At 39.5% G+C, this 13,886-nt stretch overlaps 1 protein-coding gene across 3 annotated transcripts in view; it reads left to right on the forward strand.

The window, feature by feature from the left end:
• Nucleotides 1-12,718, forward strand: part of LOC114687325 (probable alcohol sulfotransferase) — a 43,396-nt gene extending 30,678 nt beyond the window's left edge. The window contains exons 5-6 of one of the 3 annotated variants that reach the window (XM_028861993.2): nucleotides 8,068-8,245; nucleotides 12,583-12,718. In XM_028861993.2, the coding sequence (XP_028717826.1) occupies nucleotides 8,068-8,245; nucleotides 12,583-12,695 (291 nt within the window). In that variant the 3' untranslated portion in view covers nucleotides 12,696-12,718. Of the gene's footprint in view, nucleotides 1-8,067; nucleotides 8,246-9,523; nucleotides 9,614-9,640; nucleotides 10,299-12,582 lie in introns of those variants that run through there. The other 2 variants (XM_037202065.1, XM_037202066.1) reach the window with 2 other exon arrangements.
• Nucleotides 12,719-13,886: the final 1,168 nt, after the last annotated feature.

Raw genomic sequence — 13,886 nt, forward strand, 5'->3', positions numbered from 1 at the left:
TTAATTTGGATAAGGGCTTGTCTATCTTGTTGATTTTCTCAAGGAACTAACTCTTTGTTTTATTAATCTTTGTATCGTTCTCTTTGTTTCTATTTCATTGATTTCAGCCCTCAATTTCATTATTTCCTGGTGTTGATTCCTCCTGGGTGAGTTTGCTTCTTTTTGTTCTAGAGCTTTCAGGTGTGCTGTTAAGTCACTAGTGTGAAATTTCTCCATCTTCTTTGTGTGGGTTTTTAGTGCTATGAATTTTCCTCTTATCTCTGCTTTCAAAGTGTCCCATAAGTTTGGGTATGTTGTACTTTCACTTTCATTGAATTCTAGGAAAACTTTTCTTTCTTTCTCCCTCCCTCCCTCCCTCCCTCCCTCCCTCCCTCCTCCCTCCCTCCCTCTCTCTCTCTCTTTCTTTCTTTCTTCTTTTTTTTGTTTTTTCTAGACAGGGTTTCTCTGTGTAGCTTTGCGCCTTTCCTGGAACTCTCGCTGTAGCCGAGGCTGGCCTTGAACTCACAGAGATCCACCTGCCTCTGCCTCCCGAGTGCTGCGATTAAAGGCGTGCACCACTACCACCCGGCTCTTTCTTTATTTCTTCTTTGACCCATTGTTGATTCTTTTAGGCATTGTTCAGTTTCCATGAGACTGTAGGCTTTCTGTAAATTTTGTTGTTGTTGAATTCTAACTTTAAGCCATGGTAGTCTGATAAAATACAGGAGGTTATTTCAATGTTTTTGTATCTGTTGAGATTTTTTTTGTGGCCGAGCATGTGATCAGTTTTAGAGAAGGTTCCATAGGGTCCTGAGAATAAGGTATATTCTTTTGTGTTAAGGTGGAATGTTCTGTAGATATCTATTAAGTCCATTTTAGTCATAACTTCTGTAAGTTCCCTTATATCTCTGTTAAGTTTCAGTCTGGCAGATCTATCCATTGGTGAGAGTGGTGTGTTGAAATCTCCTACTACTAGTGTGTGAGATTTGATGTGTAATTTAAGCCTTATTAATGTTTCTTTTACAAATGTGGGTGCCCTTGTATTTGGGGCATAAATTTTCTAGAATTGAGACTTCATCTTGTCGGATTTTCCCTGTAATAAATATGTAATGTCCTTCCTGACCTCTTTTGATTGATTTTAGTTTGAAGTCTATTTTATTAGATCTTAGGATAGCTACTCCATCTTGTTTCTTGAGTCCATTTGATTGGAAAGTCTTTTCCCAGCCTTTTCCTCTGAGGTAGTGCCTGTCTTTAAAGTTGAGGTGTGTTTCTTGTTTGCAGCAGAAGGATGGATCCTGTTTTCATATCCATTCTATTAGCTTGTGTCTTTTTATAGGTGAATTGAGACTATTGATATTAATGGACATTAATGACCAGTGATTGTTAATTACTGTTTATTTTTTGTTGGTAGTGTTGTGTATTTCTCTTCTTTGGTATTTGTTGGTGTGGGATTATCTATTGCCTGTGTTTTCATGGGTGTATCTAACTTCCTTAGAATGGATTTTTCCTTCTAGTGCTTTCTGTAGGGGTGGATTTATGGATAGGTATTGTTTAATGCGGTTTTATTATGGAATATTTTGTTTACTCCATGTATGGTGATTGAGAGTTTTGCTGGATATAATAAATAGTCTAGGTTGGCATCCATGGTCTCTTAGTGTCTGCATAATGTCTGTCCCAGACATTCAGGCTTTCAGAGTCTCCACTGAGAAGTAAGGTGGTATTTTGATGGGTGTATCTCTATATTTTACTTGGCCTTTTTCCATTGCAGCTCTTAATATTTTTTCTTTATTCTGTATTTTTAGTGGTTTGATTATTATGTGGTGAGGGTTCTTTTTTTTGACTCAGTCTATTTGGTGTACTGTAAAATTCTTGTATCTTCATAGGCATTTCCTTCCTTAAGTTGTGAAAGTTTTCTTCTATGATTTTGTTGAATATATTTTCTGTGCATTTGAATTGATATTCTTCTCCTTCTTCTATCCCCATTTTTCTCAGGTTTGGTCTTTTCATGGTGTCCCAAATTTCTTGAATGTTTTGTGTTATGACTTTTTTGGCTTTAGTGTTTTCTTTGACAAATGAATCTATTTCTTCTATTGTATCTTCAACACCAGAGGTTCTCTCTTCCATCTCTTGCATTCTGTTGTTTATGCTTGCATCTGTAGTGCCTGTTTGTTTACTCAGATTTTTCCATTTCCAGCCTTCTCTCACGTTGCATCTTCTTTATTGCCTCTATTTCAGTTTTCAAATCTTGGACTTTTTTGTTCACCTGTCTAATTGCTTTTTTTGCCTTTCTTTAGGGGATTTATTGATTTCTTCCAATTTTTTGTTTGTCTTTTCTTTGAATTCTTTAATGGAATTTTTCATTTTCTCTTTAAAGGTATAATTCAAATAAAATTTTATAATTAATTTAAATTTACATGGATTTCCCTGTCCTCCGTCCCCCCAACTCTCCCCCTTCCTACCTCCTCCAAGGCAAGGACTCTCCTGGGGATTCAGCTCAGCCTGGTAGATTCAGTCGAGGAAGGTCCAGTCTCCTCCTACCTTCACCCAGGATGAGCAAAGTGCCCTGGCATAGGCCCTAGGTTCCAAAAAGACAGCTCATGCACTAGGGACAGGTCCTGGTCCTACTGCCTGGGGGGCCTCCTAAATAGTTCAAGCTAATTGACTGTCTCGCTTATCCAGAGGGCCTGATCCAGTTCCATGGGGGCTCCTCAGCTATTGGTTCATAGTTCATGTGTTTCCACTAGTTTGGCTATTTGTCCCTGTGCTTTTTCCAATCATGGTCTCAACAATTCTTGCTCATACAATCCCTCCTCTCTCTTGCCGATTGGACATCTGGAGCTCCACCTGGGGCCTGGCCATGGATCTCTGCATCTGCTTCCATCAGTCGCTGGATGAGAGTTTTATCATGACAGGGTGTTTGGCCATCCAATCACCAGAGTAGGTCAGTTCGGGCTTTCTCTCGACCATTGCCAGTAGTCTATTGTGAAGGTATCTTTGGATTTCTGGAGACCCCTTTAGCACTTTGCTTCTTTTTATTCCCATGAGGTCTTCATTTATCATGGTATCTCTTTCCTTGTTTTCCCTCTCTGTTCTAATCCAGCTGGGATCTCCCGCTCCCCCAAGCTCTCTTTCCCCTGACCCTTGCCCTTCATCACCCCCCCATGTCCAGTTTGCTCATGTAGATCTCATCCATTTCTCTGTTGTTGGGCAATCCCTGTGTCTTTCTTAGGGTCTTCCTTACTAGGTAGCCTCTCTGGAGTTGTGAGTAGCAGTCTAGTCATCTTAGGGTCATTTTTAAGGTCGATTTCTTCTGTTTCTTCTGTTTTGTGATGTTCAGGTCTTGCGGATCTAGGTTCTGTTGGTGCCATGTTGTTTTTTATGTTGTTGAATGTATTTTTGCACTGGCATGTACCCATATCTTTCTTCACTCTGTGCAAGTTTTATCTGTGTCTGAGCGATCGTCTTTTGGTCCAATTGATACTCTTGGTCTAATGGGAGCTCTTGATCTAATCTGGGCTCTTGGTCCAATCTGTTCTGATGGATTCCATTTCTCTGGGAGCAGATCTTAGTCCAGTGAGCACCAGTGGGCTCTGTCTAAGGGAACAGCTATTCTCAATTGCTGCAGAGTGGGACCTGCTTTCTGTTCCCAATTCGTGCATGGTGTGCTTATGTCTCTGTTTTTCACTGGTGTCACAGGGGTGTGTTTTCTTGGTGAGGTTCAGGGGAAGAGGCAGCTGGATGGTCTCTAGGGCTTCAATGGCTTGGGGGAGGGGCACAGGGTGTGCCCCAGTGGCTTAGGGGGTAGGGACCTAGTCTACCCAGTCTGAGATGAGGCCTTACCTGTTCCCAATTGGTCCAGGGTGGGCTTATGGCTCCAGTGGTCACTAGTGCCACAGGGGATGGTTGTCTTGGTGAGGGGGTGGGACTCTAGGATCCTTTTTTGAGCTTTGTCAGGTTTTATGGGGAAATTTTGGCCACACCTTGTAATATTATATATAAAGGGACATTACCTATCCCAACTGCCTAATCCCAAAGAACCGACTTGGAGGCTGAATATGAATTATAAATGTTCAATTGATAGCTTAGGCTTGTTATCAGTTCATTTTTACATTTAAATTAACCCATTTCTATTAATCTATGTAATGCCATGTGGCTTGTGGCTCTACCTGTCTTCTAGCATGTTTTGCTTCCTGGGTAGCTGGCTGGCATCTTTCCTGACTCCACTCTTCTTCATCCTATCATTCTCAGTTTCTCTTTCCCATCTAACTTGCTGCCCATCTACCTGCCTGTCAGCATTTTATTAACCAATGTGAGTAATACACATTCATAGTGTAGAAAAGGATTGCTCCACAGCAAGCACCATTGTAGATCAAAGAATTTGTGGCTGGCTTCATGTTTCCATTTCTCTTTTGATAGTGTGCAAAGTGCACTCTTGTAACAAAGATGCTGGAAAGTAGGGATGAAAACTATGTAGTCTTCAGTCAAGCATCTCCATGTTCAATAAGGTATAAAGGCTGTGTTGTTAGGAGTTCCCATGAGATCTCTTTGGCCAACAACTCAGTTAGGTGTAAACTAAACTCAGTAATAGAAAATTCCTTTGGTGACAAGAGATAGCCATTTGCAATACCATATCCCCCATTATTAGGTTATATTGTTTAGATGGTCCTTATACACACACACACACACAAATACACACACAATGTATACATACATACATACATACATACATACATACATATCTGTGTGTATTCATTCTTATAAATAAAGAGATTACTACTATACTAGGTTGCATATGTTTCCTCAAATGTCCATTAATTTTAGCTGTATTTCCTCAAAGTCCCTCCTCCCAGTCTCTCTCCTTTCACCCTCCCCACTTGATCCTACCATTCCAGCACTCAACTATTCATCCATAACTTGCCCTCTATGTTTAGATTTTTTAATAATTATTTCATGCTGTAGGCACTTCCTTCCATGATTCAGTCTATTTGGTGTTCTGTATGCTTCTTTTACTTTGATAGGCATCTCCTTCTTTAGGTTAGAGAAATTTTTTTGTAGAAAATATTTTCTGTGCCTTTGACCTGGGTTTTCATCTTCTTCCTCTTTTCTTATTATTACACTTGTTCTTTTTGTAGTTTCCCAGATATCCTGAATGTTTTGTGATGGGTATTTTTTTTTAGATTTAACCCTTTCTTTGACAAATGTATCCATTTCTTCTATTTTTTTGTTCAATGCCTGAGAGTCTCTCATCTGTTTCTTGTATTGTATTCATGAAACTCACATCTGAGGTTCCTGTTTGAGTTCCTAAGTTTTTCTTTTGCAGATTTCCTTCAATTTGAGTTTTCTTGATTGGTTTTATTTCTACTTTCAGGACTTGAATGATTTATTCATTTCCTTCCACTGTTTGTGTTTTCATAGATTTATTTATGATATTTACTCTTTTCCTCTTTAAGGACCTCTATCATCTCCATACAAGCTATTTTAGGGTCAGTTTCTTATTCTGTATCTATGGCGGAATATTCAGGGCCTGTTGTAGTATGGTTACTGGGCTCTAGTGAAAACATACTGTCCTGGATGTTATTGACTGTGCTTTTAGGTTGGCATCTAGGCATCTGGGATTGGGAAAATTATAATTCTACATGCTGATATCTGGTCTTGTCTTTGTTGGGTTCATGCTTCCTTCCTTATTTTTGTTGCTCTGTCTGGTACTTAGGACAGTGTGGTGGTTGTGTGTTGCCAACTATGAAATTCTTCTGGGATCCTGATAAGTGTGGCCACTGGGGATTCTAGGTAAAATGTTTCCAGATATAGAAAGCTAAAACTTAGGAATGAGGATGGTCTAGGAGCAGGTCATAAGAAATTCCACAGGACGGAAGGGAACAGAGTTTTCCACAGAAGCTGCTTAGTTAGTCACCTGAGAATGGGGCCACTGAGTGAGGTCAGGCCACAGCAGAAGGTTCGATATAAAGCTGTGAATGAGACTGAGGAATGGACTTGGAAGAATGGAGGGAGAGATGAAGAACTGCAGTTAGCTTATTTGCTTTCCTGGTTAGAGTGGCCTGCAGGTGCTTAGGGAGTGTCCTCTGGATTTCAGGATTTGCTAGGACAAAACAGTGAGTAAGGAGAATGAACTTTGGAACTTGAGACTTGTGTTATCCATATGAAACAAGGGCATTTGGTGGAGGAAGACTGTAGCAGGTGTTCTACACAGAGCTGAGAAGAAGACTAGGAGACTGGATTTGAATGAACAAATAGAGATGTGAAGATCTGCATTTAGCCTAACTGTTTCCATGCCCAGCTTGGTCTTTGGGTTCGTAGGGAATGCTTGATGGAGTTGAGGTGTGGAACAAATCAATGCATTGCTGTTGGGGTGTTAGGAGGGGTCTGGAAGATCCACTAGGGATGTGGGTGGCTGAGGCAGGTGTTCTGCTACAGAGCTGGGGGTAACCCTGGGGGATTGGACTTAAAGGAAGGAGGGGGAGGTGAAGATCTGTAGTTGGCTTACCTCCACCCCGGCCAGAATGGTCTTTAGTTTCACAATGAGGGCCTGTTGGAGTTGGATGTTGGGATAGTGCAATGAATTGCAGCACTAAGGTTAGAAGATCTGTGGAATCCACTCTAGGTGTGTGTGTGTGGGGGGGGTTGCCACAGTTTTTCTGTGGCATAACTGGGCATGAGACTGAGGAATTGGATCTGGAGGAGCACAGTGAAAGATAAACGTCTACAATCAGCCTATCTGCTTCCCTGGCAGGAGTCAAAAAATGATTTTTAATGAAAAACATTAAGGAGCATCAAAAACAAGAGCATTAGATTATTCAAATGGAATTTGATCTCTTAATGGTATCATGCAGGAACAGTTTCCATATAAGTAGCAATACAAAGGACTTTTTTGTCTTCTGTAAAATCTTTTACTTTCTCATCATAAAATTCAATATTCCCCAGGAAGCTTCCTTACTAAGATGTCTCTGCTGCATGGTAGTGCAGTTTCCCATGAGTTTTCTGTCCAACCATTCAACACATTTTTTTCTGTTATTGCCATGGTTTTACCTTCCCATGAAATATTAACTGAATCTGTGATAAAATATATAAAAAATGTTTTCAGACAATAATACCTTTAGGCCTCCAGAAAAAGAGCTGGAATTCAAAGCAAAATTCAAGACTGCACCTTCTTGTGACTATTTCTTAGTATTTACCCAGTTGTGGTAGTTCACAATTGTAATTACAGAACATGGGTATCTGAAGCAGGAAGACTGTGAATTTGATGCCCTTCTGAGTTACAGCATGAGGTAAAACTCAAAACAAACTAATATCTCCCAGAAGTACCCCCAAGTAATAACTATTGAGATCAGTCTTATGAAAGTGTAAAACTATTATTCACATTTACCCATAGGGTGCAGTTTTACATGGTGTAAACATTAACCTCTCTAAATTCTTTGTGCACATTTTCTTCTTTCCCATGGATCATTGTCTAGAATTATTTCTATAAGTCCCTTTGAACATCACAGGGCAGGTTGGATATGGTGGTGCACACCTTTAATGCCAGCACTTAGGTAGCAAAGGCATGTAGGTGGATCTCTGACCTCTTTGAGCTTGAGGTCAGTCTGGTCTCCAGAGTGACTTCCATCCCACCAGACAGGGCTCCATTGTGAGATCATCTCTCTAGAAAAAACATCCCAAGTATATTTAGTGGGTGGGTTGTCACACACATGTGGACACATCACTACAGATATGGAAGCAGGAGGATCAGCCGTTCAATAAATTTGTCCACTAGGAATTATGTTTGAGAACAGATCGATTTTATGAGACCTTGTCTCTAATATCCTCTCCCCACTAAAGAAATTCCAGCCTCTGTCTTTTGGGGCTATAGATCAGTAACATTGCAAGCCCACTCAATATACAAATGCTGTGGAACTCCTACCCTCTCAACATTTCCTGTATCTTTCCTAAACCCTTTTCAATGCTTTCTCATCTCATGCTGCCATTTCTTTCTTAACATTCCCTTTTCATCCTCCATCCATAGTTCCCTTCTCTGCATATGTTCTCTCAGAGCTTTCTGTTGATTACCTTCATTTTTGTTTCTTCTTCTTTTAGGACACAAAGAGCACCATAAAGAAGATTTGTGACTTCCTAGGAAAGAGATTAGAGCCAGATGAGCTGGATATGGTCCTCAAGTACAGCTCCTTCCAAGCCATGAAAGAAAATAAAATGTCCAATTTTAGCCTTGTCCCTGAAAATGTGGCTTCTAATGGTTTGGTTCTCTTGAGAAAAGGTGAAGAAGTTTTTGAGCTTTAAATGATGTCAGGACATGTGGAGGGCTTGTTGTTCCAGTGAGACTCTAGGAAAGAGTTGGGAATCTTTCCCAAGTCATTGCTCATCACATCATAGTTTCTCACAGACCTTACAGAAGAGTCATTTCATGGTGATGATGTGGGCTTCAGTAGCTCTGAAAAATAATTTCTTCTGGGAGAGCATCTTGAGATTGTAGATGGTTGTGTCCAATACCCTAAATGGAAATGAAAGGGTAGACGTGTTGCAATGTGGCTTAGGAAGGCTCCCTGTATCTTAGAAATCTAAAGAAAACACATAGTGCATGGGACCAAAGATATATTCACAATGATAATCACAGAAAACACTTCCATTCATGGCTGGAAAAGATGTTGAACATGCCACGATTGCTGTCCCACACCAGGCTGAGTATAGATCCCATAAAGACTAAGCAAATTATTCACCAGTGTTATACCTGATGGTATTTACCAACCTAAATTTGGATTGCTTCAGGCTCAGGGCTACTCAGTTTGTTCTGAATGCCTCTCCATGAATGGGAATGTCCATTTTCTCTATGTCTGTGCTACCTCTCTATGCTGGGAGCAGATTTCAGGTGTGGTTTCACAGCTGTAAAGTTGAGGAGCAATTTTGCCAGAAAGAATCACACCTGGAGTGTCACCTTTACCTAATTAACAAATAATTGGTGAGATGAGGCTTGATATTGAAGAAGGAATGAATCAGATGTCAGGTCTTTGGGGACAAGTAAAGAAAATGGGTAGAAGTGAAGGAAGTGTTGTTATGTGTTTAATTTTCTTCTCCCAATATTGACATGCTTCAGCCTTAAACTTTAATCCTCCTCCACTCTAGATTGTAAGGATCATGTCCTAGAATATAAGGACATCAAGAGTATACATATAGTTAAGTAAGTTAAAGTGGTTATCAGATTGCATTTAATTCAATATTCCTGGTGTCCTCACAAGAGGATGTTTGGTCTCAGATTTGAGCACACATACATGTCACTTCAAGAATATGGTCATCTATAAACTATGGATTGAGACCTCTGGAGAAACCACTGCTATTGACAGATAACCTCAGACTGCTGTGCTCCAGACTCTGTGAAGACAGAGTTGTCTGTACTAGATCTGAAGGTCCGACATAAGAAGAGATTTTGCCCATTCTTGGATTTCCTGTAATGAATTAGAATTTGGCAGAGGTGAAACAGTATGTATACATGAAAGACTTTAATGAAATGACAAAAGGAATGAAATGTCTTTTTTAATAGGGAAATGCTATGGAAACTAACAAGTAAAAGTTTTGTCAGCAACACAATGGTGCAGACACAATAGAATTAAGGACACAATTCTATGAAGACAACTGTCATTTCCTCTTTTTCGTGCAGATTTTTCTAGGATGAGACCACAATGGGATTTTAGTTAAGTATCTCCAAATCAGAGTATTTTTCATGTATCATATATGTTAATTCTGTCAAAAAACTTGATGTGACTCCGTAAGTCCTTTGTAACTTATCATAATGATTATATATGACATCCGTATCTTCTGCATTTAAAGATAACTTTTACTCAGGGGAATTATTTTTCTTCTACTCACACTCATTGTAAGCCACGAGCCCCACTGGAAGTGAGATCATTTAAGGGGAGACCAACTTCATTGCTCACCCCACCCTGATTCATGACTTCATAATAGAGGTTGCTGAGTTGGATATCTGGGAAACACTTTTGAAAGAATACCATCCATGAAGATAATGTTGGTCTTTTCAATTACTACATCAGATTGGTTCCTTTTTTTGAATCTTGAAGGTATGAGTGATCAAAGATTAATTCTAAAATTAATTTAATTACTTACCATTAGATGCTTAATTCCCTAAGTCATAATGCATGAAAAGCTTTGCTAACTGTTAGACTGGCCTTAAGTGGGAGGAATTCTTTAGACCTATTTTCACTGTCCTTTAGTTGCTCTTCTCAGGACCCAAGAGAAATACCTTTTCTTGCCTCTAGAGAGCTACTCTGAAGAACTACTGTTTTTTTTTTGTCTTTTGAGACAGGGTTTCCCCGTGTAGTTTACACCTTTCCTGGATCTCCCTCTCTAGACCAGCTGGCCTCAAACTCACAAAGATCTGCCTGCCTATGCCTCCTGAGTGCTGGGATTAAAGGTATGCACCACCACCACCCGGCTTGAAGAGCTACTCTTTACCTGGGAGACTTAATCATCTGGCTAGTTGGGATGAATCTGGTTTTAAGCTTCAAGCAATAATTATCTACAAACAATTTTGGTCATTATGATTCCATATTTAGATACTACATGAAATACAGACTGGAGAGATGGTCATTCCCATTCATCTACTGTTTAGTTGACAGAACTTTTATTAAGATATTGTCACAATGAAGACATGAGGAAGGAAACGTCTTCTGACAAACTTCAAAGGTTTTGGACTTCATTACTTCACAGTTGATGTTTTCTAATCAGAGTGCTTGAGCCATGAATCATTTTTTACTGGTGTTCTTAGAAGGCATTAATCTGAGACACACAGGAAAGAAGACCTAGAGAGAAGCCAATTATCTGCAGGCCAAAAAAAACATGGAAGACTGGACAAGATCTTTTTGTGAGAACTGCAGTCTCTGGAACTATGAGGATGTTCCTTTCCAACAAGAGTTAACCCACCAAGAATTAGGCTTATCCTGTCCCCTGACATGCCAGAGTTTAAGGAGATTTTTAGAAAGAACAAATGAAGAGAAATATAGGCTTAGAAGATGCACTTCTCCCATCTGGACTGATTCAATCCAAGTGGGCAGTCATATTGAATTTACTGACATTCTGGTAGCTGGGCATCCAGTCTGACTGATCAAGAGCCAGGAGTGCTGTGAGAAACAATAAAGAAACTTGTTCTAATGATGAAGAAAATAACAAAGCTGAGAGTAGCAATGGATACTGATAGATTCCCATCTTAACAGATGACACTCTTATGGTCATATCAATTAGTGGCATATTATTTAAATATGCTGTATCAATAATTATCATTTAATTCTAAACAGCATATATTTTCTTTAATAATACCACTGGGAATTTAAAGTTAACTTATATGATACATAAGGAATACAATGTGATAAGGAAAACCATGACTTCTACTGTCAGTATTTTTGGCTTCAAGTCCATACCCATCACCATCATGCTGGGTAACATCTCAAGGCTAATTTTTTCCTCATCAGCAAAATGGAAACAAGGCCGGTGCCTTCCTCACTTATTCATGAATGCTTTTAACAATTCCATACTGAGTATGGTATATTTGTCTGATATGATTTGATGAATGAAGCCTTTGATGATGAAAGAAACATTTTACTTTTTAAAGATATTAGATACATATTTCAGGCTTCTTTACAAAAAGGAAATTCATCCAAGTGTCATAGTTATGAAATAAAGTACAGCAAGTTGGGCCTGCAGAGCTCTACATGGAGGGAAGTTAGGAAGAGGTGGTCACAGTGGCATAAATTAGGAAACCAAAGAACAGGAAGTGAGTATATGGAGGACATCAGCACTTTAGAAAGAAGGAACACACAGTTCAATGAGAGCAGTTGCAAAATTTGTCATCTCTAATGTCAAACCTAAAGACATACTAAAATGCAGCAATGAGAACCAAAGTCTTGTAAAAAGATGTAGTAAAAAGATCACATAGGTCTTGATGCATCACCAGACACCATGCTGATTAAAAACAGGAATCTTGGGATGTTCTCAGCTGGCAGTTATCTGGGTCTCCTGCACCTGATGAAAGTATCAAGATGATTGACATGTAGCTCACAACAGTCTGCATCTCCTGCTCAAGGGGATCTGATACCTCAAAGCTCTGCAGGAAGCTGCATTCATGTGTACCTACACACATATGATTAAACTTAATTTTAAAAGATCTTTTAAAAGTTGCTTGCATGTTTTGCAGAACTTTTATAAGTAAACACTAAAATTTAGAAAGAAGAATTGAAACCTGTTTGGATAATTGAGATAAGAATCTGTTGGGTTGAACAGTGTGATGGAAGTAGGTGTAGTGGGAATCAGGAATAATCTGAACATCTAAATGGTAGAGCTGGTGTGGAAGCCCTTAGAGTATGTAGTTGATATGAGATAGCAGAAGGGGGAAGATTATTGCCACAGAGGTAGAAGACTTATGTAAATTATTTCAAGGGAATTAGATGTATTCTACTGGAAGTCACTGGTATTTCCCTTTATTAACTGTGTGGTCCTTGTCAAGCAGATGGTAAGAGCATGTGAAGGAGGGACTGAGAGCAGTGTTGAGATATCATTAACCCATCTATGTGTCTGCTTCACATTTTCTAGGCACAACTGGGGACTGGAAGAATCACTTTACAGTAGCCGAAGCTGAAGCCTTTGATAAAGTATTCCAGGAGAAAATGGCCGGTTTCCCTCCAGGGCTGTTTCCATGGGAATAAATTCTTAAAACTTAAAAAATATATATGGAGAGTGTGGTTTATTTTCCTGTTCTTGTACATGTGAATGACTGAGTGTTGTCATCGAATAAATCCTGTTATTGAATTGTAGAGTTTTTTTTAGATATTAAGTGATAGAAGTATTAGTAGTGGTAATAGTAGTGGAGGTAGTTGTAGTGTGTGAGTGTCTGTGTGTGTGTGTGTGTGTGTGTGTGTGTGTGTGTGTGTGTGTGTGTTTCCATATTTCTGTGTACAGTTCCTTAAGAGGTCAGAAGAGTGCATTGGTTCCCAAACAGTTCCAGTTACATGTGCTGTAAGGCCCCTGCTTTGTGTCTTGGAACTGAACTCAGGTCCTCTACAAGGGTAGTACAGTGCTTTTGACCTCAGCTTCATCTCTTTAGCTCTGAAACTTGGAGAGATGAGTCAACAAATATTTGCTTCTTTTATTATTGGTTTGTTTATACATTATAAATTAACTCCAATATGCTTCATGGAATCTCAAATTAAAGCAATCCTTGTAACATTTTAAACATAAAAAATCTACACGAAACTTTAAGTAGTTTTTATTCTGGGATTTTTGTGCAAAAGAAATAAAAATATTTTTATAGAGACTTTGAAACTTCATTCAAATAGCCTAAGATGTAGTATGACCTTTATAAACTTACATTACTGCTCAGTATTTTATTTTATTTTTTGTTTTTATTTTATTTTCTTTTATTTTTTTCTTTTATTTTACAATACTATTCAGTTCTACATAACAGCCACAGATTCCCTTGTTCTCCCCCTTCCTGCCCCCCTCCCCTTCCCCAGCCCACCTCCCATTCCTACCACCTCCAGATCAAGTCCACCCCTGAGGACTGAGATCAACCTGATAGACTCAGTCCACACAGGTCCAGTCCCCTCCTCCCAGATTGAGCCAAGTGTCCCTGTATAAGTCCCAGGTTTCAAACAGTTATCTCATGCAGCGAGCCCAGGACCTGGTACCACTGCCTAGATGCCTCCCAAACAGATCAAGCCAGTCAACTGTCTCACCTATCCAGAGGGCCTGATCCAGTTGGGGGTTCATAGTTCATGTATTTCCATTTGTTTGACTATTTGTCCCTGTGCTTTATCCAACCTTGGTTTCAACAATTCTTGCTCATATAAACCCTCCTCTTTCTCACTAATTAGACTCCCAGCGCTCCACCCGGGGGC

The sequence above is a fragment of the Peromyscus leucopus genome, chromosome 1 (assembly GCF_004664715.2).
Source record: "Peromyscus leucopus breed LL Stock chromosome 1, UCI_PerLeu_2.1, whole genome shotgun sequence".
NCBI lineage: Eukaryota > Metazoa > Chordata > Mammalia > Rodentia > Cricetidae > Peromyscus > Peromyscus leucopus.